The following is a 24,251-nucleotide window of genomic DNA, read 5'->3' on the forward strand; positions in this document are numbered from 1 at the left end:
CTAAGGTAACAACAAGGAGGCATTCAAAAATCAAAGGATGGGAACTCCTTGACAAGGAAAAGAGAATTGATTATCAAGATTGGATAAAAAGACAGCTACCAACTGTGCCATTTCGAGTCCAAATCTCACAGTGTTCAAGAAAAATCCACAGCTAGTGTCAGTGAACATCTCAGGGATTACAGCAAATATTTAAAAAACATTTTTTTTAAACGTGAATTCGAATGAGAGTTATTCAATGCAACACTTCCATTTACACCAGACAAGTTTTACGGACGGTTCAGATTTAAATCAACCACAGAATCAGCAAAATTGACTAGCTATGCCATAATATTAATTTATGTACTAATATTATAATCTATAAATAATAGTAATGAATTAAATCTTAATAACTATTATTTCTTCAAAAATATAGAAACTGATGGGTAAATTAAATCTATCCGAAGCTCAAATATTTATCAATATTTACAATAATATTCCTTTAAAAGCATTGGTTGAATATCATCCTCTTCATCTTAGCTGTCATAGCATTCAACAAAAAAAAAAATCTCAGCTTCTCTCTAAGCTTTTGATTTTAAAATTAAATATATAATTCACCTCATTTAACCCATTCCAGTCTGGGCCTTAATATCCCTAACTAACGTTCTGGACTGGGCATTTTCTAAGGATATTTAAAACATTATATCTCTGTACCTGTAGGAGATATTTGCATGATTCTTTTTTCTTTATGCTTGTTTGAGCATCTAGTTTTGAAAAACACTATTTTTGGTATGTCAACTACCACCTGAAATTTTAAAATTGTTTATATATTATATCATGTTTTGCGAATGGAAAAAAGTTCTGACGGATAACTAAGCAAGTACAGTTTTCTGAAATACTGTTATATTTACCCTATTTTGCTAATAAAATGTGCATTGTAATTACAAAACAACGACAATAATGTGTACGATATAAAAATAATATTCTTTTCAATAATAATAATAATTACAATAATGAAAATGGGAGATCTTATGAAATTTTATTTTAATTGATAAATTTTGTCAAAAGTTGCTCAAATGTAAAAATATTGTTCCATTTACCACCAAATACATCTAGAAAGAGAAAGTACAGTAATCTAAACAGACAACTGTACTAATATGTAGAAATCTTACGTATTCACGCAAATTTGAAATACGCGGGAACATGCGCTAGGCCGTAAAACGAACTCCAATCATAATGAAATGTAAGAAGTTGTTTCGAGTTCATATGCCAGTAATATGTTCAGTTGTGCATAAACATATAATATATCATAAAATATCGAGTATATCACTTTCGTCAAGCACATGTTTGCCGCGAGAAGCCATGTCTTGGAGCTCACCAAAGAGAAAGCTCACTGGGTGACAACATCTACTGATGCATGTTGATCGAAAATATCGTAAATTCTCTGACTTAGACATATAAAACTGCCATCTGCTTAAATACTCTCGTAACTAATACATGACGAAACACGATGTAACCACCAGAATGCGTGCATAGCTCGTTCTCGATTTTTAGTGAATTGTCAAACCTTACTACGGGCTATGCCCGCAGCGCGGCCTGAATGTAATTACGGCCACTGCGAGCTATGCTCGCAGTTAGACCGGAAAGAGTAAGTCTTCATAAATTGGAATTATTTAAATAAAATTATCGTGTCTTAACACAAATTGTTTCTCACATCTTTGAGGATTAAGCTTCTTATTACAGTATTAAACATTCAAGAGCTTGTTATTTCAAAAGTAAATTATTTGAATAAAATGTTGGAAATGTTTAAAATCCCATGATATAGGAAATAAAATATTTTTGATACCAGTATTAAGAATGATTATTTATATATATATTTCATATCAGACGTACACATTTAGGCATATACGAAATAAGATCAAATAATTATGTAACTGCCATTGGCTACCTACCATATTTGAGATATCTTCTCTGGAAATAGGTGAAATTGCCCTAAATAGATTCAATAGTTTCATTGTCAGGTTGCAATTATGTCTTATCACTTCATAAAATTCAATCATTTTATTACAAGTTAATAAGGAATACCATGGATGTTCTAACTCCACATTAGTGATAGACTGTCACAAAGAAGACGCTAAGATCATATATCCTATTAACATCCTGTCATTTTAGCTTAAATCAGTTTAAACCATATACATAATATGTAATTCTCTTCAAAATTGCCGTATGAGTGTTGATTATAGATTAGTGGAATTATTTTTTATGACCAATATCTGTTAGTAGCTCGCAAGTTTATTATCAAGTTGCCATTTACTACGCGATATGGATTATTCAATGTTTAAACATCAATACTACCACTAATTCTAACATTGATCCACACTTGCGTTACTTAACTACTCATTAATTAATCACATATGGAAATCCTTTCCCATACGTCTTCCCATTTATCATAATTCATCAACTACTTTCTTTTATACAACATTATTCCATCATTTCATATTCCCTTTCTCATATTTTCTTCATATATTTATACTGCACCATATGCCAGTATTACTTATTTGACTCTACGTAATACACAAATCAATTCACTTCTCATATACTTAAATTATCACTTCATGGATCAACAACTAAATCATATGTCTAGCAGTACACATCTTACTTATCCATATATATTCATATTTAACCTGTACTGGCTTATACTTGGCAATAAATGGTAAATATTTACGAACTTGGTAACCTACGACTTAATATTAACATGTATCACACTTCATTCTCATCAAAACTCCCTGTCTTTGGCATGGTTTATTGAAAACTAACTGAAATATCGCTGACATATATTCACTTTCCTACCTTAGGATGTACTTAAAAATCATACTGAAGACTACCTATGACCTTCCTTAATAGATCACTATTGAATCACTCGTGTAGAAACTACATGTCATTAAACATATCACGAAGATATAACGACCTATTCCTTCCAAAAATAATCAATCAACACCTACCTTCTACAAAGAAAAACATAAAATCATCTTAAAATAAATTGTGAAACTTATCTTATTCTGTGTCTGTCTGCTGCCGGGATTGCTGTTTGTTGTGCTACATCCTCCTTTGTACTGGTTCTTCCTTGGTTAATGGCTCAGTCATTTGGGATTCTCGGGAAGTGAGCTCGTATCTGCGGGTGATGTCGGCTGGAATCCATCAGTCGCCAATCCCATACTTGATTTAATGAACCATCACGTCGATCTCTTGTGCATGCATGAAAATTACATTCAAAGATAATATTAACAACATCTTCCTGTTAGTTGCATAGCCTTCTTGTACTGTTATTTTGTTTTATACTCTGAAATGTAACGTCAACTCGTATGCTGTGTACAGATTACCAATATGTCTGTCGTGGCTTATGATCATCTAATTCAATGATAATTTATATCAAATGCTTGCGTGTTTTTATCTGTGTCTCCTAATAAAACCTTTCCTTTTCTTCTATGAAATTCCAAGGGGAATCCTATCGTATTTTATCTTCTGCTTCATATTTCGTCTTAAATTTCTTAAATATTACATGCACGGAAATATATTCTCGTAATGACTTCGGTTTTTACCGACAAATTTGATATTTTAACTTCACAATATGTTATTTCTTCTACAGAATTACTCTTCTGATCTTCCCACCTGCCTTTTTCAAAATCAGTTCTCTCTGATGGTTCTAACAATTTCCGATGGTACATTTTATCTCGGTCACGGCCACTATGATTCCAATTGCTTGTATCATTTGACTTGTATTTTTCTGCCGTTTAACATACAAACTTTTTAACGTTATGCGTGGCAAATAATGACTTTTCAATTCCGTATTTTGGTAATCAGGACAATGGAATGGCACACAACTGATGAAATGAAGAGTGAGAAGAAGAATGGACCAGATAAGAAGGTTCTAGTGAAGGAAGCCATTGAGGTGTGTGGGAAGACAAGTGCAAAAGTATGAAAGAAGGAGAGAAACACCCTGGTGGATCAGAAAGGTGAAAGCAGCCATAAAGGATAGAAATTTGGCTAGGAGAGAAAAGGACTGTGAAAAACTAAAGTCACAAGATATACGGGATGAGGTGAAGATCAGAATCTTTGAACAAGTGTACTGTGATAAGAAACTGAAAGCCAAAAGAATAATTAAGCAGGAAAAGTTGAATGTTGGGATGACCACTCAGAAACTGGAGGAAGACAGCAGAGGAAACATGAAGTTGCTGTACAAAGTGGTCAAAAACAGAAGAAAACCAATGGACACCGTAAAGGCTCTTGAAGATAGCTATGGAAATGTGATCAGGAAGGAGAGTGACATCAGGGAGGTCTTGAGGAAACACTTTGAGAATCTGCTAAATGGGACAACAGAAGACCCGAAGAACTCAAAATCAGTTGTGGAAGAATACACTGAAGAACCTCCAATAACATGGATGAAAACAGAAACAGTCCTGAAGAAAATGCTCACTGGAAATTCACCAGGATATGATGATGTTAGCGTTGATGTGATCAAAGCGACAGGGATACAAGGTTACAGTGCTTGCATAGAGTACTAGGTGCAGTCTGTTATAACAATAAGATTTAACGTTAAGAATTTCATACTTAGGTTCCATATTGAATCAAGATTTACATCAAAGAAAGGACGATAAGTTCCACCTTTTCAATACTATATATACTATATATCTTGATGTATATATATAACAATAAGATACCTGCAGACTGGAACTATTCAAGAAAGGAATAAGGCTACAGTGCACAAACTACAGAGGAATAACTCTATTATCACGGGCTGAAAATCCTGGAAAAAGTCATCGAACGGAGACTGAGGATCATTTTAGAGGAGCAAGTAGAAGAAGAGCAATATGGTTTCAGAGCTAATAGGTCAACAACGGACCTAATTTTCAGCATCCGAATGTTGATAGAAAAACACTGGGAGAAAGGCAAGGATCTCTTCATGGTTTTTCTTGGATGTCTAGAAAGCATATGGCAGTGTGACAAGAGAAAAGATCTGGGATTGTCTAAGAAAGAGAAATGTGCCTGAAGGATTAGTGAGGAAAATTTGGATGTTACGGTATACGAGGACTGTACAAGCTGTGTGAGAGTTGGTAGTGATTATTCATCCTGGTTCCAGACCAAGAGTGGAGTACAACAGGGAAGTGCACTGTCACCACTAATATTCATCACTGTGATGGATCAAATAATGAAATCCATCAAAGAAACATCATTAGGTGAATTAAAAGCCATGGCCTTTGCAGATGATGTGATCTGGGGAGAGTTAGAAGTGGAAGTTCAATCAAAATTAAATGTTTGGAACGCCAAGTTCAAAGCATTCAACCTCAAGATCAGCATGACTAAGACCGTAGTGATGATAGTAAGCAGAGAGGGTCATTCGGCAAGGATCACACTTGCAGACCAACTTCCGGAATGTGTAGAAAGCTTCTATCTCGGCAGCATAATCTCTAGCAATGGCCTGGTCACAAAGGAGATGAACAATAGGGTGCAAAAGAGCTCCTGTTTCTACCAACAAGTGAGGACGCTTCTTTGGGGTACCAAAGTTCTAAAGAAGGCAAAACTAACAATGTTCAACAGCTATTTTGTACCAATATTGACATATGGTATTGAGACATGCACCCTAACCTCGCGAGACTTGTCAAGGCTACAGGCTTCAGAGAGGAAGTTCCTGAGGTCCACTATACACTGGACAAGATAGGGAATCAGGAGGTGCGAAAGAGAAGTGGCATATAGACATCACTACCAGATCGAGTCAGCAATTCTAGACTACGGTAGTTCGGACATGTGATGAGGATGGAACCAGAAAGAATGGCCAGACTGAACCTAAGAGAGAGATGACAGGAAGAAGAATGGTGGGAAGGCCTAGAACCCGTTGGATGGACGTTGTTAAGATGGACATCAAAGACAGGAGATCAACAATAGCAGACGTCATGGAGAAGAAGACATACATGAATAGAATGGAATGGACGAGGCTCATTAACAGTACCCAGGGAACTGAAACTATGAAATGATGATGATGATATGATACTCTTATTCCTTTTCTCTCGGGGTTGAGTATGAAGTGAGACGAATCTTCGTAGCAAGCTTTTACGACCGTATGCCCTTCCCAACGTCGACCTCATCAGAGAAATTAATGAAATGTAATGAATGACGTGATGTGAGTAACTAAAACGGATTATATTTACTTTATGTTTAGGCCTAAAAGCCATGTTCACCATTTATTGACTTTTTACATTTAGAAATACTGCCTTCCAACAAAAATAGGCAGTATAACATTCGTAAGTTTGTTAAAGAACTGTGTAGAATGTTTGCATTTACAATTTATAGCTCTGTATAGCCTAGATGTCATGTGTTCATTGCACACAATGTGAGGTTATCACATGTTCGATCCCCTTTACTTTTTTTTGGCTGTAAAAGTGGAGAAAAATGAGGTTTAATACGAAGTAAATACGGTAAACGAAATTCAGTAAAAGAATACAAAACTAATTAAAATGAGAAAATGTTTAAGCAAGGATCACCATTATCACCAGCCCTTTAAATTATGGCTACTGACTGCATTCTAAAGTGAACTTTCGGAAGAGGCTGTCAGTAATGAATACTGTTTTGTTCTTGTTCCTGGTTTTAAACCATCCGTGGATTTGCAGAAGATACCGTTATTGTGACGAAAGAGAAGTCTTCGGCAATTGACCTGACGAGAATCACAGTACATTTTTGCAGTAGATTGGACTACAAATTAATCGTGCAAGATCAGTAGCAATAAATTTATCAAAAGGGAAGTAAAAAACTGGTGAATTCAGTATCTTTGATAACATTACATTTACCTGTTTATAATCAAAAGACAATGTACCATTCTTGGGCAACAACTTCACAGACGACCCTATTTTCACATAACAAGAAGTACTTAACAACCTTAAAACAAAATTAAACCTAGTAGTTTTCTCCTTGCTGCTACATCTAGACTAAAAATGTATTTTGAACACTGTCCTTAATTTGTGATGTACAAACCACACTGTTATTATCCCAGAGTTTCCCCGACAATGCAGATAAAATGGTAAGAGGAACTCTGAAGGAAATACTACAATTACCAACAGATTCTTCCGATAACCAAAAATATAAAGGCCTCGACCTCTTCAGAACTAAATGGGTGGTGGGTCTTCAACAGATAAACAGATTGAGATTGTTGAAAAACTCCCGCAACTCGTATATCCAAAACACAAGGAAGCTTGAGGATGAAGGTCCTTCATGTCTAGCAAAACTTCACCTCTTCAGTGGAACTTGCCCATAACATGACCGTCCAAGAAATTCTTGTTTAACTGCAGTGTTCATTTCATGATCGCCCAGTATTTTCTCGGGTATTGTAATCTCTTTGGAAAATGTTTTCCGACATTCTCAACAGATCATTCATGAAGTTTTAGGTCTAAAATGTGTTATCTTCTCTCCTTCACATAAAATCTCTGACTAGCTGATGATGTAAACAGAATTGGCGAGCGCAAAATGGAAGAGATGTTTATCTGAAGACAAGAGACTTCATGAAAGATATTAGTATTTTTAATAGTAGTGATAATGAGTTGAATGATTCTTCGTATGATGCCCTTGTCAGTTTTTCTAGTGAAAGTGAAGAAGATACTATTTGGGAAACAGTGGTGATGGTAGGAGACATGGAACATACATTTGTGAGGCAAAAATGTAAGCCTGGAAATACTGTATAATAATTTCATGTGGCTATTTCTAGCCGAGTGCAGCCCTTGTAAGGTAGACCCTCTGATGAGGGTGGACGGCATCTGCCATGTTTAGGTTGGAGGATAGTGTTATGTGTTGTGTGTGAGTTGCAGGGATTTTGGGGACAGCACAAACACCCAGCCCCCAGGCCATTTGGAATTAACCAATGAAGGTTAAAATCCCCGACCCGGCCGGGAATCGAAACTGGGACCCTCTGAATCGAAGGCTAGTACGCTGACCATTCAGCCAACGAGTTGGACGAAATACTGCATGATGTAATATCATTCCATTTTATGGGATACTTAAAAAAAAATCAGAATCAAAATCTCTTTATTTGCAAATGAGGTGTCTACCTCGGTGGCAAATGGTACACTAATATACATTATTGTCAAGCACTAAATATTAAATTAACAAGAGAAGAAAATTTTCCTATAATACAGTATTATACAATTTACACTAACAATTTTTTCTATTAAACATACAGCTCATCCTTAATAAATTTATACTGTTTACAAAATTCTACTTATAATATCTCCTGTACTACTTACAAATATAGTCAACTGATATACAGTATGTGGAATTACTTCAAATGATACCATACAACTGGTATAAGATTAAACTTTACATTGCATTTTTTTTTTTTTACCCATTCTGGAACCTAAGTAGCATAACAACCTGCTGCGTCTTAACCAGAGCCCCCTTTGCCACCACTTTTCAGAGTTCCTGAAGGGCCTTCACAGCCACCGTAGCGGTCCCAGGGCCCTCGAAGTACCCACTGTACTTCACCCCTACAGGCAGTCCCCTATTTTGGCTGTCCAAACTCCTTAGACCAGGGGATGGAATTAATTTATTCACACACATTTTTTTATTTACAATAACCTGCACTGGTCGAATGCCCTCTAACACTTCATTTATTTTCTTCGTTGCTGTTTATTCTCTTCTTGAATATCTGTACAGATTTTGGAAAAGGATCAAACACTACCCCTGGTAAACTGTTCCACTCCTTCACACCCTTCCCAATGAATGAAAATTTACCCCAATCGCTTCTGCTAAAATTCCTTCTAATTTTATATTTGTGGTCTGTCCTGCCGTTATAATTATTTTCCAACTGAAGCCTCTCACGGATATCTCCCCATGCTTCTCCTCTTGTATAGGCTCTATATAATCCTATAAGTCTAGTTTTCTCCCTTCTCTTACTTAAAGTTTCCCACCCAAGTTCCTTTAACATTTCTGATACACTACTTTTTCTCCTGAAATCCCCTGTTACAAATTTTGCTGCTTTCCTCTGCACACTATCTATTTCTTTTATTAAGTATTCTTGGTGAGAATCCCAAACACTCAGTGGCGGCCGGTCAGTACGTGCTACCGGGCTCCAGCACGTAGCTTGGAACTGTAAGGAATATTATTTATGTACAGTACAATTATCCTGGTGCCTTTTCGTTGTTTTGAGTACAATATGAATTTGTGTTTTGTAAAAATCAGGACGAGATCTGTCGAACACCTAGCGCCGTTCTCCCGGGGAATAAGGCTCGTGCTCATGTGAAGTGAGCCCCTGCCTGTAGCCTGAAGGAAGCAATACGCAGGCGCAGCCAAGCTTGCAACACTCCCCCTAGCCGGCGGAGTATACCGTAAACCGGGATCAACTTTCACTGATCCCGTTTATAGTTACTTCCTCTCCCGCAAGGGGGTAGAATTACTCGATGTCTCCTTCTACCCTTATGTTCACGGCCGACTTGATGCGTCGCTCTAGCTAGCTCCTTGGAGCGCAGCGAGGGATCCAGTTGGCCGTGCTTATGTTGAACGTGGTAAGCGAATCTGCCACTAGAGAGTAGCATCGTCTGGGCTCGAAAGTAAAGCATAAGTGGAGGCAATCTATCTCACACATGCTTATTAAAATATCCATCTTCCTTTTGTGTCAAAAATAAGGAATTCGTAGGTGAGTCAAAGCATCTTTGACTGACCCTAAATGTTATCCCGCATTACAATGTAATTTACTCTGGTGAAATGAAATAGCATATGGCTTTTAGTGCCGGAAGTATCCGAGGACATGTTCGACTCGCCAGATGCAGATCTTTTGATTTGACTCCCGTAGGCGACCTGCGAGTCGTGATGAGGATGAAATGATGATGAAGACAACACGTACACCCAATGATGGTTAAAATTCCAGACCCTGCCGGGAATCGAACCCGGGATCCCTGTGACCAAAGGCCAGCGCGCTAACCATTTAGCCATGGAGCCGGACATTTACTCTGGTAATAGGGGAGGTCTCAATGAATCAGTTGGCAGCTCTTTCAGTTGCTTTGTGCGGTTTTGATTCCTGATATATGAATACAGCTTTTTCCATTTCCCTTTGTGGTCATTACCCTCTTGAAGTATGCCATTCATATAATTCTCTTTTGCTTCCTTTTTCACTCTATTCAGTTCCGTCATTAGCTGTTTTCTCACGGTTATATTACTGGTGCGTGTTTTTTCTGTCATTGTGTTAGTGCTAAAGTTTATACGAAGATTTATCAAATTATTTATCCACTGCAATGTATATAAAGTGAAATTAAATTAGTGTTCTTAGTGGGGATCTATATTCCCACGATTCTATTTGCACTGATGTAAGTTGCGCCATTAGGTTAGTAAAAACAATATTTCTCCAATGAATTATTTATCTCGTAGACAGTTGTCGAAGATCTGAGTTATAAATTGTGAGAAAAGTTGTATTATTATTATTATTATTATTATTATTATTATTATTATTATTATTATTATTATTATTACCAAGTTTGAAGTATGCGTTGTTCATCATGGCAATATGCAGATTTAAAACAGCGTATTTAGCTTGTTTTTTGTAGCACGTAGGACGATTTTTTCACGAGTCGCCACTGCAAACACTGTTTGCATATTCCAATAATGGATGAACCGTACTTAAGTAACTTTTTTTTCCTTTTAATTCTTTATTACATCTTTTAACTAGCCTCATTATGACATGTAACGATCTGTAAGCTTTCCCAACAATGTCATCAACATGACCCTTCCAGTGAAAATTACTTTCAAATCTCATACCTAAGTATTTGCACTTGCCATCTTTTGGGATAACTACCTCATCCAAAGTATATTCAAATTCAGTTTTAAAGCTCCTGTTTGTAAAAGTTGTAACGGTTGATTTGCCTCCATTAATCTTCATATTATTTTCTTCAACCCATTGTTGGATACTTTCAAGGTCCCTTTGTAATTCTGAACAATCCTCAGTGTTATTTATTTCGCTATAAACAATTATGCCATCTGCATACAATCTTATTTTTGATGTTTATTGTTCCCTAAATCATTTGCGTATATTAAGAAAAGTAATGGACCGATTATACTACCCTGTGCAATTCCCTTCCAAACTTTCTCTTCCTGTGATACATTATTTCCTACTTTGACTTTCTGAACCCTTGAATTTAGAAATGTTTCTATCCAACGTGTAACCCTTACGTCCAGTCCTATTCCCTCCAATTTCTTTAATAATATTCCATGTTCCACTGTATCAAAGGCTTTGGAAAGATCTATGGCTATGCAATCTAACTGACCTCCTGAATCCAATTGATCTGATATGTCCTGCTGAAATCCCACCAGTTGTGCCTCACAAGAAAAGGGTTGGCTTATTACCAGAGATGAGTGCAGTTGACCATTACAGACTATTTCTAAAGGATGATGTTGAAAGTTTGGTAGTAATCTAAACCAATTCTTCTGCTAAAACATGCATTGAAGAACTGGAAAATAAATATCTGCATGCAAGACCATGGTTTTGCAAAGAAACCAACTCATGTGAATTTTGGCAGTTTGTGTTAGTTTTGTTGATGGGAATAATTAAGAAGTCTGAGACAGTATTCTCAGAATACAAATTATTTATTTGTGGTGTCAGAAGCACTACGATTGGGTACATATATAAAAGACAAATTTTACAGCATCATATATGTATTGATGACAACAAAACATAAATGAAAAGAAAGAAAACCGGGCGTGTTGGCCGTGCGGTTAGGGGTACGTAGCTGTGAGCTTGCACCCGGGAGATAGTGGGTTCGAATCCCACTGTCGGCAGCCCTGAAGATGGTTTTCCATGGTTTCTCATTTTCACACCAGGCAAATGTTGGGGCTGTACCTTAATTAAGGCCATGGCTGCTTCCTTCTCCCTCCTAACCCTTTCCTATCCCATCATCACCATAAGACCTGTGTGTGCCGGTGCGACGTAAAGCCACTAGCAAAAAAAAAAAAAAAAAAAGGAAGAAAAAATATATAAGTGAATAAATAAATAAAGAAAGAAGGAAAGAAGGCCCAAGGTGGTGGATCTGGGCACTGTAGGTGATTCCGTATCGAGCACAGCACTTTAATATATGCTACTAGAGCTGGAAGTACCACAGCTGCGGGCACCAGACTTGCCCTTCACTGGATACTCATTAAAGGATTTAAAGTGTACTCATTCCAATTACGGGGCCTCAGATGAGTCCCTGCCGTTTACCCGCACCTGGTTACCTTTAAGATAGTCACGGCTACTCCTGCTGTTTGCCTGTGCCTAGCATTCGGGTACCTTAAGAGAGTCCCAGCTACGTCAGTTTGCCTTGATGACTCTGAATAACTTTGGGCTGGTCGCACGGTCCTCATACCAGTGATGAATCTTTCAAATGTCTGCTTTTATCAAATGTTGATAGTAGGTTCTGCGCCTACCATGGTTGTAACAAGGAATCAGGGTCCGATTTGCAACTGAGCACTTTCTTCACGTATGCTGCCTGAACCCTCAATAATAAACCAAAAGAATCAAGAATCTTTATTTGCCATTGACCATATACAACGAAATACGCTTCATCAGCTGATAATAATTTAGTATTTAATATTAACAAGGCTAAACGCACGAACACCTTTTATTAAAACTTAATACTAACATTATACAGTTTTAAGAATTCAGAGGTATTATAAAATTAATTTTGTAAAACCAATCATACAATTTCCTTTTCAAATTGCTTAAAGGAGTGGACCGTGCAGAATGTATTATATTAAATAGTCATAAACAACTGAATTTATGTGAATGAGCAGTTTTTGACAGCCTATGAATTGGGATGTCAAATGTCTGCTTTGCCCCGAGTACTGAATTCATATATGTTGTTTTTAGCATAATGTCAAAGAGACAGACATAAATATACAAATTTATAATTGTGAGTATTTTAAGCTTAATGAAGAGAGGCTGACTATGGTCAACTGCACCAACCCTACACATTGTGCGGGCAACCTTTTTCTGTATTAGAAGAATATTATATACGTAAGAAGAATGCCCCCATAATAACAGCCCATAAGTAATGTGTGACTGGAAGAGACCAAAATATGCCATCTTTAGTTAGTCACTGCTAATTAAATCCCTCAATTTTCTTATCAAATAGGTCACTCGTGATATTTTTTTTACAAATGTGTGTTTCCCAGATCAATTTGGCATCAGTATGGAAACCCAAAGTTTGACTGACTGACTGACTGACTGACTGACTTACTTACTTACTTACTTACTTACTTACTTACTTACTTACTTTCAATATCTTTTGATAAACCTAGTGTGAGAAATTGAGTTTTTTGCTGATTGCACAACAGCCTGTTGGATGAAAACTAATCCACTGCAAAGTGTATGAATAGTAGATCATAAAAAGTTATACAAAAAGTCTGCAATGTTATATACTTATCTCCAGCTGATTGCCCTCTATAAGTGATTTTTGCGGTAAAAAAAAAAAAACACTTTAAATTTAAATTGTAATTTTGGGATTGTTCACAAGGTCTCCAAACAAAATAGATTGTTTAACTCCTACAATTTTGTAAGGATGAAAGTAACTTTTAACCCATTCAACGCCAAACACGTATAAGTACGTTATTGAATGCCATACCTCGTCTGCCAAACCCATATATCGTCATTGCCAGGAACAAACCTCCTATGTGCAAAATAACAAATTTTTCAGGAGAGACAAAAAACTATTTCATATAATAATACTTACACCTTCATAATAATTGAAGTAATCTAGTTCCCTTCTCTACCTGTCTTTTTATAACCTGTACCATTTAACTGCAGTAATATCAATTATTTGACCACATGTGTAATTTTTGTTCATTACATTGACAGAAGCCTCTGTGGCTCAGGCAGCAGCATGCCAGCCTCTCACCGGTGGGTTCCATGGTTCAAATCCCGGTCACTCCATGTGAGATTTGTGCTGGACAAAGTGGAGGCGGGACAGGTTTTCCTCCGGGTACTCCGGTTTTCCCTGTCGTCCTTCATTCCAGCAACACTCTCCAATATAATTTCATTTCATCTGTCATTCATTAATCATTGCTCCAGAGGAGTGCGACAGGCTTCGGGAGCCGGCACAATTCCTATCCTCGCCGCTAGATGGGGCTTCATTTGTTCCATTTCTGACCCGGTCGAATGACTGGAAACAGGCTGTGGATTTTAATTTCATTACAATGACACATACGAGGTTATGGTTTCCACGAAATTACACATAGGAGATTTCACTTTAAGATAGAAGCTTTTGTTATGTTGGAGTTTTATTCAAACACACATTTTATTACAGTTTATTCAGCTGAATTTTATTACATCAATGCTTCCTAATTGCATTTTATTAAATTTATACTGTGCAACTTGATTACTGAGCTCCTCTGCAAACTTTTCACTTGTCCGGCTTTACAGAGAGATTATCATAGAAGGAGTGGTGGTCGTGTTCATTTACCTGCTTCAGTTCTAGCAAATGAGTGAACTTAGGCAATTGTATAGTAAGAGATGACATGAAAGATCAGATCAAACCTTGGTTTCGTGGACCTTGAGAAGGCCCTCAAACCACATGAGACACTAAGAAGAAATCTGAGAAGATGCGCAGTGGGTGCTACAGTGAAGAAGGTGGAAAGAAGAAGACAGATGCAATGCAAGCATGTAGGACATGTGAACATTTGGTGTTTACCCAAAAAAATTAATTAAAATTTTGCCATAGATTGCCCAGTAGTGATCCGATTTACTCTGTCATCTAGTAGAGTGAAACAGAACATCAAAACTGATGTTCAGGCAGCCTAAATGGCATCAAAATGTCTGCACACACTAGCTGAGGTTATCCAATTATTATTATTATTATTATTATTATTATTATTATTATTATTATTATTTCAACAATACAATGTCGTGGAGACAGTGAGACTTTGACAATAAGCTCCCTCTGTAGATCCCAAGATCATGGGTTCAAACCTGGCAGAGGTAGTCAGATTTTTGAAGGGCAGAAATAAAAAGTACAATCAACACTCCTCATGTCATACGATGTTGACATGTAGAGGATCGCTAGTGATACATTGGGTGTTTCCAAACTAAACCCCATGATGCAATAGCCCTGAAAGGCCATGACCTACCAAGCGACCGCTGCTCAACCTGAAGGCCTGCAGGTTACAAGATGTCATGTGGTCAGCACTAAGAATCCTTTCAGCTGTCATTCTTAGCTTTCCAAACTGGGGCTGCCATCTCACCATCAGATAGCTCCTTAATTGTAAACACGTAGGCTGAGCGGACCTCGAACCATCCCTGAGATCCAGGTAATAATCCGTAACCTGACCGGGAATTGAACCTTGGGTCTCTGGGTAAGAGGCAGGCACACTACCCCAACACCACAGTGCCGGCTTACATGTGGTTTTTATCCAGCAAAATTAATTAAAACTCAGTCATAGATCATCCAGTAGCGATTTGATTTACTCTGTCGTCTAGTAGAGTGAAATGGAACATCAACATTGATGTTCAGGCAGCCTGAATGGCATCAGATTAAAATGTTGTTACTTCGACAATGTAGTGTCCCGGAGTCAGGTGGATACATCTGCATTATACAGTTCTAAGAAGCAACATTTGAGGCCCAGCAAGAGCAAGAGAGCCTGGCTCTATCACCACTTCTATTCTTCCTTGTAATGAACTCTTAACGACTGACCTTCATGAGCCAATACTTGCTGGATGTAATTTTAGGTGTGGCAAACAAGCTTTATCTCCAAAGCCAAGAATGGTACAATCAGCTGATGCAATATTGCCTGCAACTCAACAAAAGAAAAGTGAATATATAACATCAGTCCCTCCTGGAATTAGAACACTCCAATTGATGATAAGGACGTGCAGCATATGATAACATTAAAGTATCTTGAGTCTATGCGGTGCTGGTGATAGTCAATGTATTAAAGAGGTCAGTGCAAGGATTAATGTAATCTAAATGATGAATGTTGGATGGAAGACTTCCTCAAATCGAAGATCTATTGTGCTTTCATCTGGTCTGTCACTGTCTATGGTGCAGAAGGTTGTGCCAGCTTCATAACAAAGGCATAACATTGTCTAAATGTCATGGAGACTGATGCTTGTCATTTTAAAGGGCCTAACATCTAGATCATCGGCCCGTTATGGAGACTATGATGCTTAGAAAATCGTCTGTTTTTTTAAGTTGGATAATATTTCCAGCATAGACCTAGGAAAATTGTTTGATATTGGAGCGATCCAGGAGAAAATGCTTGGAAGCTGTATATGTACTGTGAATAGAAGCTGATAAAATTGCAAAGATGGCTTACACACTAGAATTCATGGAAAAGAAACGCTACACAATAATATTAAGAGTACCAAGCTCGATAGCTGCAGTCGCTTAAGTGTGGCCAGTATCCAGTATTTGGAAGATAGTGGGTTCGAGCCCCACTGTCGGCAGCCCGGAAGATGGTTTTCCGTGGTTTCCCATTTTCACACCAGGCAAATGCTGGGGCTGAACCTTAAATAAGGCCACGGCCGCTTCCTTCCCACTTCTAGCCCTTTCCTGCCCCATCGTCGCTATAAGACCTATCTGTGTCGGTGCGACGTAAAATAACTTGCAAAAAAAGAAGAAGAAAATATTAACAGTGTAAATCCATGCCTCCAACATGGCCCACAATCAAATCAGGTGGAGGCTATGTTGCTGACCCTGCTACTAGGCAGGATAAATACTGATGAACAAGAAGATGATAGTTGCTTTTGAATTCTGTGCCTACCTTGACCATATTTTTATCTGAAAGTGTGATTTGCATTAATTCTTCTGTAAGACTCAAAAGTATATATTCTTTTTAAATCATTTGTAGGTATCACTGGATGTACAGTGCTACTGCATATAATCATGCATATGCAGACACTGGCCTTTTCTGTATCCATGCGAGTGCTCCTCCAGTTCATGTCCGAGATCTAGTTGATGTATTGGTACGAGAAATGGTTGGAATGGCAGGCAAGATTGGCAGTTCTGAGCTCCAGGTTTGTAGAAATCTTGTATAATAACTAATATGTATCAGGAATTAAAGGAAATTATTTTAGGTATACAGCAGCTAGTAAAGATAATTTGTGTTTTCAGCGAGCAAAGACTCAGTTGCAGTCTATGCTGCTTATGAACTTGGAAGCACGACCTGTTGTATTCGAGGATATAGGTCGGCAAGTACTTGCTACAGGAGAAAGGAAGAAGCCTGAGCATTTCATTCAACTTATTGGTAAGACTTTCAAAACTTGCATTATTTCTGGAATTTGCTTTTTGAACTCTTAGTGATTCATTACTAGTCAGCTCTTCTGACTTAAATTTGTTATTATTATTTACATTAATAACCTATTGTTAAAATGTTAGGTCATTTCATTTTCAGCTGATTTCTAGAAACTAATTTGTAAAACAAACCAGAGGGTGTAAGGTTAACCCATTTACCTCACATGGCGGGTGATGCCTCCCATATCTTAAATGACCGTCAATGTAACTAGAAGATGAGTCATACTCACTAGGCTGTTGTATTTTTCCTTGTAGTTCGGTTACTTCTGAAAATACCATTAACACGAGTGACAAATATTTAAACATTTTCATAGGATTTTAGTTTATGGTTTTGATATCTGGAATACCTCAATTCTAGCCCTTAAGTAATTGCCATCATCTTCATTCTTCAACATTGCTTGTTTTAAGTAACAGTAGACTGATCAAAGCCATTGCGATCACATATTTCTTTTTCACTGAATCTCGTTTTAAGTCTCAAATGTTGATAAACCCAATATCAGTAATTGAGGTTTTTGAAATTTATTCTCATCGTAATTGTTCTGGGGATTTTGTGAAACGCAGAGTTGTAACAAGGTGCTGGGGTGAATGGGTGGACAGGGAAATGACAAGAGCATAACTTAGAGCACCAAATTGTGAAATTTTATTTCTTTCCTGTTTTTTATTTTATTTTAAAATTTGATAGATAATCTGAATTAACAACAACAATATTATGATGAGCTTGTCAACTTGGGTAACAACAGCAGACTATAAGTCAAAAAATAAGGTACAATAGAGAAAATAATTGACACAATAGTTTGCAAGGGTTGAGCAATATAGCTCAAAACAGGTACACTTTTACAAGAGCATGTTTGCTCCACTCATTTTCATTCTAGGAGACTGAGCTCCAAAAGTTCCTACAACCTAGCCTCTTGGAGACCCAAGCTTCTTACAAAATTACGCCTGATAAACTTCAAATATTGTGTTTACAGTCGCTTCTTCTCAACAGTATAATAATTTCGTGTGGCTATTTCTAGCCGAGTGCAGCCCTTGCAAAGCAGACCCTCTGATGAGGGTGGGCGGCATCTGCCATGTGTAGGTAACTGCGTGTTATTGTGGTGGAGGATAGTGTTATGTGTGGTGTGTGACTTGCAGGGATGTTGGGGACAGCACAAACACCCAGTCCCCGAGCCATTGGAATTAACCAATGAAGGTTAAAATCCCCGACCCGGCCAGGAATCGAACCCGGGACCCTCTGAACCGAAGGCCAGTACGCTGACCATTCAGCCAACGAGTCGGACTGCTCAACAGTCATTTACACATTTGTCTGTCAGTAATTACACTTTAAACAGGGGCGATGAGTGCCCATACTAAATGGCCTTAATGCTAAAAATAAAAGATTTAACACAAACGACCATGAACAAAAGGCTAGGAGGCGAAACACTTGCACTCCTTTTAGGAGAACACTTAAAATCCTAAATGGGCTTATGGCCCAAAGTAGCAGAGGCTAAGTCTATACTACAGAGGGATGACTTGATGTGAAATATTAAGTACCAAAGCAGTGTGAAGAATTTCGAGGTTTAGAAAATCTTAGTCACCCCATACCAAGTTGAATGGGAATTAATAGGGGATGAACACTCTTTATTCCCTTAATTTAGACATTTCCCAGCAGGGAACAGACTTGTCGAGAATTTACATTTACACAATGACTTTACATTAAGAAAAGAAGTTTGAAACCTTCCCCTCAAGTTATCTGCCTAGAGCTATCACATGTTTAGAAATTTCTGCCGTTGCCTTGAGTAGTTGGGCCTTCCAAACAAGGGCAGGCACCCCTGCCTCCCAATCACGCCACACACACACTCACTCTCTCTCTCCTCGATAGTAGACACATCTGATGGTTGAAGGTCCAAGTATCTAGAGTTACATTAGTTCGAGATTCCTAGCACAGATAGCCTTCTAGAAGGCGCGCAGCTCAACAGGACGGAGAAGGTGTGCCCCCAGTACAGTAATGAATGATATTAGTAGTTGGGACCTATCAAATGACTTATCCAATATGGGGAAATAGGGAAATACATGTCAACAAACCACATGCGACAGCTGCTCTGACCCTTTTTATATTTTGATCAAGCCACACACTCGGTTCCTTGTTTATTCCAAGAAACTCATGGAACCAGGAATCGTTCTTTCATTTTTCCTATCGTGTAGAGATAGTTACCTTTTGGTTAACATTATCTTTCAGAGGGAAACTACTTTGCACATGTCAATAGCCCTTCAGTCGGAGTTTTCTCTTCTCTTTTTTTTCTCTTAAGCTTGTATTTATACTTTTTTTTTTTTCACTCAGGGTCATGTAGGGCACACCGAATTGTTATTTTCATTTATTTGTACTTTGTACAATTATAGGCTGCCTAACTCTGACAAAGTGTATATGACACTTTAATATTGAATGCATGTTTAACCATGGAGAGTTTTCTGGAGTTAACCTTATGCAGTACTATAAAGGTGATTTCTAACAATTTCGACGGAGCTTTTAATCGTCAAGACGTCTAAATCACAATAGAGATTCTTGGAAATGCCCACACTTTTGAAAAACTCAACTAAGAATTATGATATGCTTCTCGGATGCTTAAATTTCCTGATTTGACAGAATTCACTGTGTTAGACAGGTATACAGGGCCTAAACTTCTTTTTGTATTTTACCAAGTTGATGGGATTTGTCCTACAAAGTAACATTCATTCAGATCAGCTCAGCCATCAAACTGAACACATGTTAAGTATTGCTGTTATTAATTGTGCATGATATGCCTGCGAAAGTAAAAATATATTAACTTATTATGATATTTTAAAAGCATGAAAGCACAAAATGAAAGTTTTTGTGGACATTCGAGTTACTTGCACTGTCACAGATTGACTCCATCACTTCTTCCTGACATCAGCGCGATTCTTGTATTCTGTATATACCGTTGTTGTATCATAGTGCCATTATAGTGGATGTTTTCTGTAATGAATATTCTTGATATTATGTGTTGTTTCCTAAGAACACTAATGATTGTAATTGCCTGGCTTTTATCAGATCAAACCACGAAATGTATCCCTTATCTGTACTATTATCAATACCATTACCGTACCTTTTGTATCAGAATGTGCAGCAATATTCCAGATGGTTATCAGTTTGAGTTTCATTTATTGAAAGACATTTGATTTTCCCAAAGGGAAAGATGACACCATTTTATTTTTCATGCTGTTCAATACACTGTTGTTATTTTATAAGCCCCAGTGGAAAAGGATTTTGTGTTTGTTCTCTCGGGTTTTTCACATCTTTCAATACTTTCCTCTCATCTTTAGAAACTTCACTGTACCCACAAACACACAATGTAAAGCGTACTCGTGTTGAAAAAACCTATCAAGTGTTTCTGTATCCTTGTTGAATATTTCTTATACGTGTATTCAATAGTATGTTTTCCCACTTAACATGTTCTCTTTCCTTGTCCCCTGTAGAAACATCTCAGATGAGCTGAGTGGCTCAGACAGTTGAGGTGCTGGCCTTCTGACCCTAACTTGGCAGGTTTGATCCTGGCTCAGTCTGTGATGGTATTTGAAGGTGCTCAAATACGTCAGCCTCTTGTCGGTAGATTTACTGGCATGTAAAAGAAGTCATGCAGGACAAAATTCTGGCATCTTGGTGTCTCCGAAAACTACCAAAAAAGTAGTCAGTCGGATGTAAAAATAATGATAACAGTATTATTAATGCGGGTTTACTGTATACTGTTACTATTACTTGCCTTAATATGAAGTATTATTATAGTATTATGTTATGCTGTGTCTAAAATTTCAAAGGTAAATACAGGATGTTTCAGTAAAAGTGTGAAAAAAGTAAACAGGAAATAGGGGATGCTCTACTGAACATTTTGACATGGAGAGCCTGGGTGGTGATGGTGATTATTGTTTTAAGAGAATGTACAACTAGGCAACCATCCTCTAAATAACACTAATCAGAGAGAAAAATGGAAGGGACCTGACACTTCAAAAAATGATGTTGGCCAAAGAAAGACAAGGGCCATGAAGGGCGTGAAAATGACACTTCCTAGGTCTCAAGTGCTCTAATACCGTTGGGGTCGGAAAAGAACAAGAGTTGACCAAGGGAGGTCGGAGGGGATAGATGAAAGTGAGGAGCCTGACACAAGTAAGTGGAAGCAATACCAACGCTCAGCTAAGGGCCCCGTGTTCGCCAACCCACGCTTCCAAGTTTGGGGCCCCTGGGGCCCCTTTTTTGTCGCCTATTACGACAGGCACAGAGGATACCGTGGGTGTTTTTCTACTGCCTCCATACACAGGGGGTTGGGGAACCTAGGGTCTGAGAAGCCAGCTTAAGGAGATAGGTATGGGATTATATGTCTATCACTATTACTGTTTTCTAGATTATTTATAGCTCATTTTTACATGTATTTATTTACATTTAGTCTTTAGCAATACAAAATTGTACATTTAATCTGATTTGTCAGTGATATGATACTGTACAGTAATAACTTCTGTAAATAATATAAAAATAAAAGCAGTAATAGTGATATACGTGTTTTAGCCCATATCTCCTTAAGCTGGGTTCTCAGACCTATGTTCCCTATTGCAGAATGTTTAGTAGAGCATCTCCTATTTTCTGTTTAATATTTGCATACTTTTACTGAAACACTTTCTATATCATTTTAATCTTTTTAAAATAATTATATTTATCTATTTGCAGAGGAAGTTACTGCTGCTGATATAGAGCGAGTGGCCTCAAACCTTCTGCGATCACAACCAGCCTTGGCAGCAAGAGGTGAAGTCCAGAAGATACCACAGATGGGAGATATCCAGGCTGGTCTTTCAGATCGAGAGGGTAAATTACCTAGCCGACTTGGAAGGTTATCACTCTTTCGGTGATAAAATGGTCATTACACCTGCTCAGAATAGGAAGTTTTTGAACCTGTGTTATTTATCTATGTAAACCTTTTAGAAGGAAGAGACTTTAAAAACAGAAACAAGTTTATGTCATGTTAAAGTTCATCCACTCATTCTATTAGTTTTTATTCTGAGGGTCTTCAGACATCTTTCTCATTGAAAGAAAAGAAATTTTGGTTAAGTATAAGAAGTGAAAATTTGTTGGACCTTTAGAGTAAACTAATCTTGCCCACCAGATGCTGTCTAATAGCATGTAGATACAGCTTGTGTATATTTGAAACACAATTTGTATAACATTGTATTTTAACTGGCATAGATAATAAATATTTCCATTTAACATGTGAATAAACTCTGTAGAATTTCCTGTTATTAAAATCATGTACATATGTGTTGCACTTTTTCTTTGTAAAAAAGAAAATGCATAGTTCTGTCCATGAATGTTATGAATAAAAACTTTTTTTGTTGTTTGTATATTCTGTTTCTGTCTTTTCCTTTTGTAAATGATAAGGGCAAGTGCACTATGGCATTCTGTTCCTGAACTTTTTTTTTTAACAAGGGAAAATGTAATTTAAATTAGAAGGCCTTGTTGGTTTTCTTCTTCACAATTTGGCACGAAGAACAAACTGTGGTTGAAAAGTTCAGTAAATAATTATTTTCCCTTTTTTTCCATAAGGTTCCTTACTATTCTTTCAAGAAATTCTGTGAGGATTTGCACCGCCTGCGACTTAATTTTAGAAATCATTACTTAAATTAGCTGCCTCTGTGGATCAGCGGTAGAGTGTCGGCCTCCGGATCCCAAGATAGCGGGTTCAAACCCGGCAGAGGTAGTCGGATTTTTGAAGGGCGGAAAAAAGTCCATTCAACACTCCATGTCGTACGATGTCGGCATGTAAAAGATCTCTGGTGACACATTTGGTGTTTACCCGACAAAATTCATTAAATCTCAGCCATAGACGCCCAAGAGAGTTTTGGTTTACTCGGTCTGCCATCTAGTGGGGCCTAGAGTAAAATGGAACGTCGAAATTGACGAGCAGACATGTCTGCACATGGTAGCTGAGGCCATACGATCATTATTATTACTTAAATTTGCTACTCAAAGTTTTGTTACTTAAGTAGTACCACAACAATTCAAACTTGTAGTATTCCACGCACCAACTTGCTGCAGAATGTCATATTCCTGATGACCACCACCGAGAGTATCGGAATGGGGGACTATTTTATCTCCAGAATATTTTGCCAGGGAGGAATTTTTCTTACAGACAGCTCCAGTCCTCAGGAGTTATGGCTGTAGTTTCCTCGATTTTGCTGTATGCAGCATCTATCTTTACTATAACCATACAACCTTCAACATCCTTGCACTTCTCTTTCAGCCATTCTTCTTTAGCTGTCTTGCACTTTCTGTCTACTTCATTCTTTAGTCACCTGTGTTCCTTTCTGCCCTCCTCAATCTTTGCCTACTTATACTTCCGCATTCATTAATTAGGTCTAGTATTACCTGTGATATCCAGTGATTCTTCCTTGACCTTGCCGTTCTTCAGCAGCCCTACTCATCTCAGTCTTCAGGACTGTCCGCTCTCTTCATCTATTGATACTTTCAGCCTTTTCACTTAGCCCTTGCATAACATATTCCTTCAAAACCTTCCCTCTCTTTTCCGTCAACTGTCTGTATCCTATGTGTTTGTATTCTTCAATTTTCTTCAACTTCAGATGGCATTTCTTGACGACCAAGTTGTAGTCGGAATCCAAGTCTACCCCTGCATTCTTGCAGTCCAGCACCTCATTTCTGAATATCTGCCTAACCAAAATTCTGTTTAATATCTACTAGTGTCTCCAGGTCTTGTCAATGTATACAGCTGCCGTTTATGGCTTTTGAACCAAGTGTTCCTCTTTCATTCCTTTGTCCTAGGCATATTCTCCTACCACAGTATCTTCTCTTCTTGGCCTGAGTAGCTCAGATGGTTGAGGCTCTGGCCTTCTGACCCCAACTTGGCAGGTTTGGTGCTGGCTCAGTTTGGTGGTATTTGAAGGTGCTCAAATACGTCAGCCTCAAGTCTGTAGATTTACTGGCACGTAAAAGAA

The 24,251-nt window shown here is 37.8% G+C and overlaps 1 protein-coding gene across 1 annotated transcript in view; it reads left to right on the forward strand.

The window, feature by feature from the left end:
- LOC136858518 (mitochondrial-processing peptidase subunit alpha) overlaps window positions 1-22,626 on the forward strand; it is an 82,971-nt gene extending 60,345 nt beyond the window's left edge. The window contains exons 9-11 of the mRNA XM_067138120.2: window positions 16,822-16,987; window positions 17,085-17,217; window positions 21,976-22,626. Of these exons, the coding sequence (XP_066994221.1) occupies window positions 16,822-16,987; window positions 17,085-17,217; window positions 21,976-22,154 (478 nt within the window). The 3' untranslated portion in view covers window positions 22,155-22,626. The remainder of the gene's footprint in view (window positions 1-16,821; window positions 16,988-17,084; window positions 17,218-21,975) is intronic.
- The last annotated feature ends 1,625 nt before the right edge of the window (window positions 22,627-24,251 follow it).

Source organism: Anabrus simplex, chromosome 1 (genome assembly GCF_040414725.1).
Source record: "Anabrus simplex isolate iqAnaSimp1 chromosome 1, ASM4041472v1, whole genome shotgun sequence".
NCBI lineage: Eukaryota > Metazoa > Arthropoda > Insecta > Orthoptera > Tettigoniidae > Anabrus > Anabrus simplex.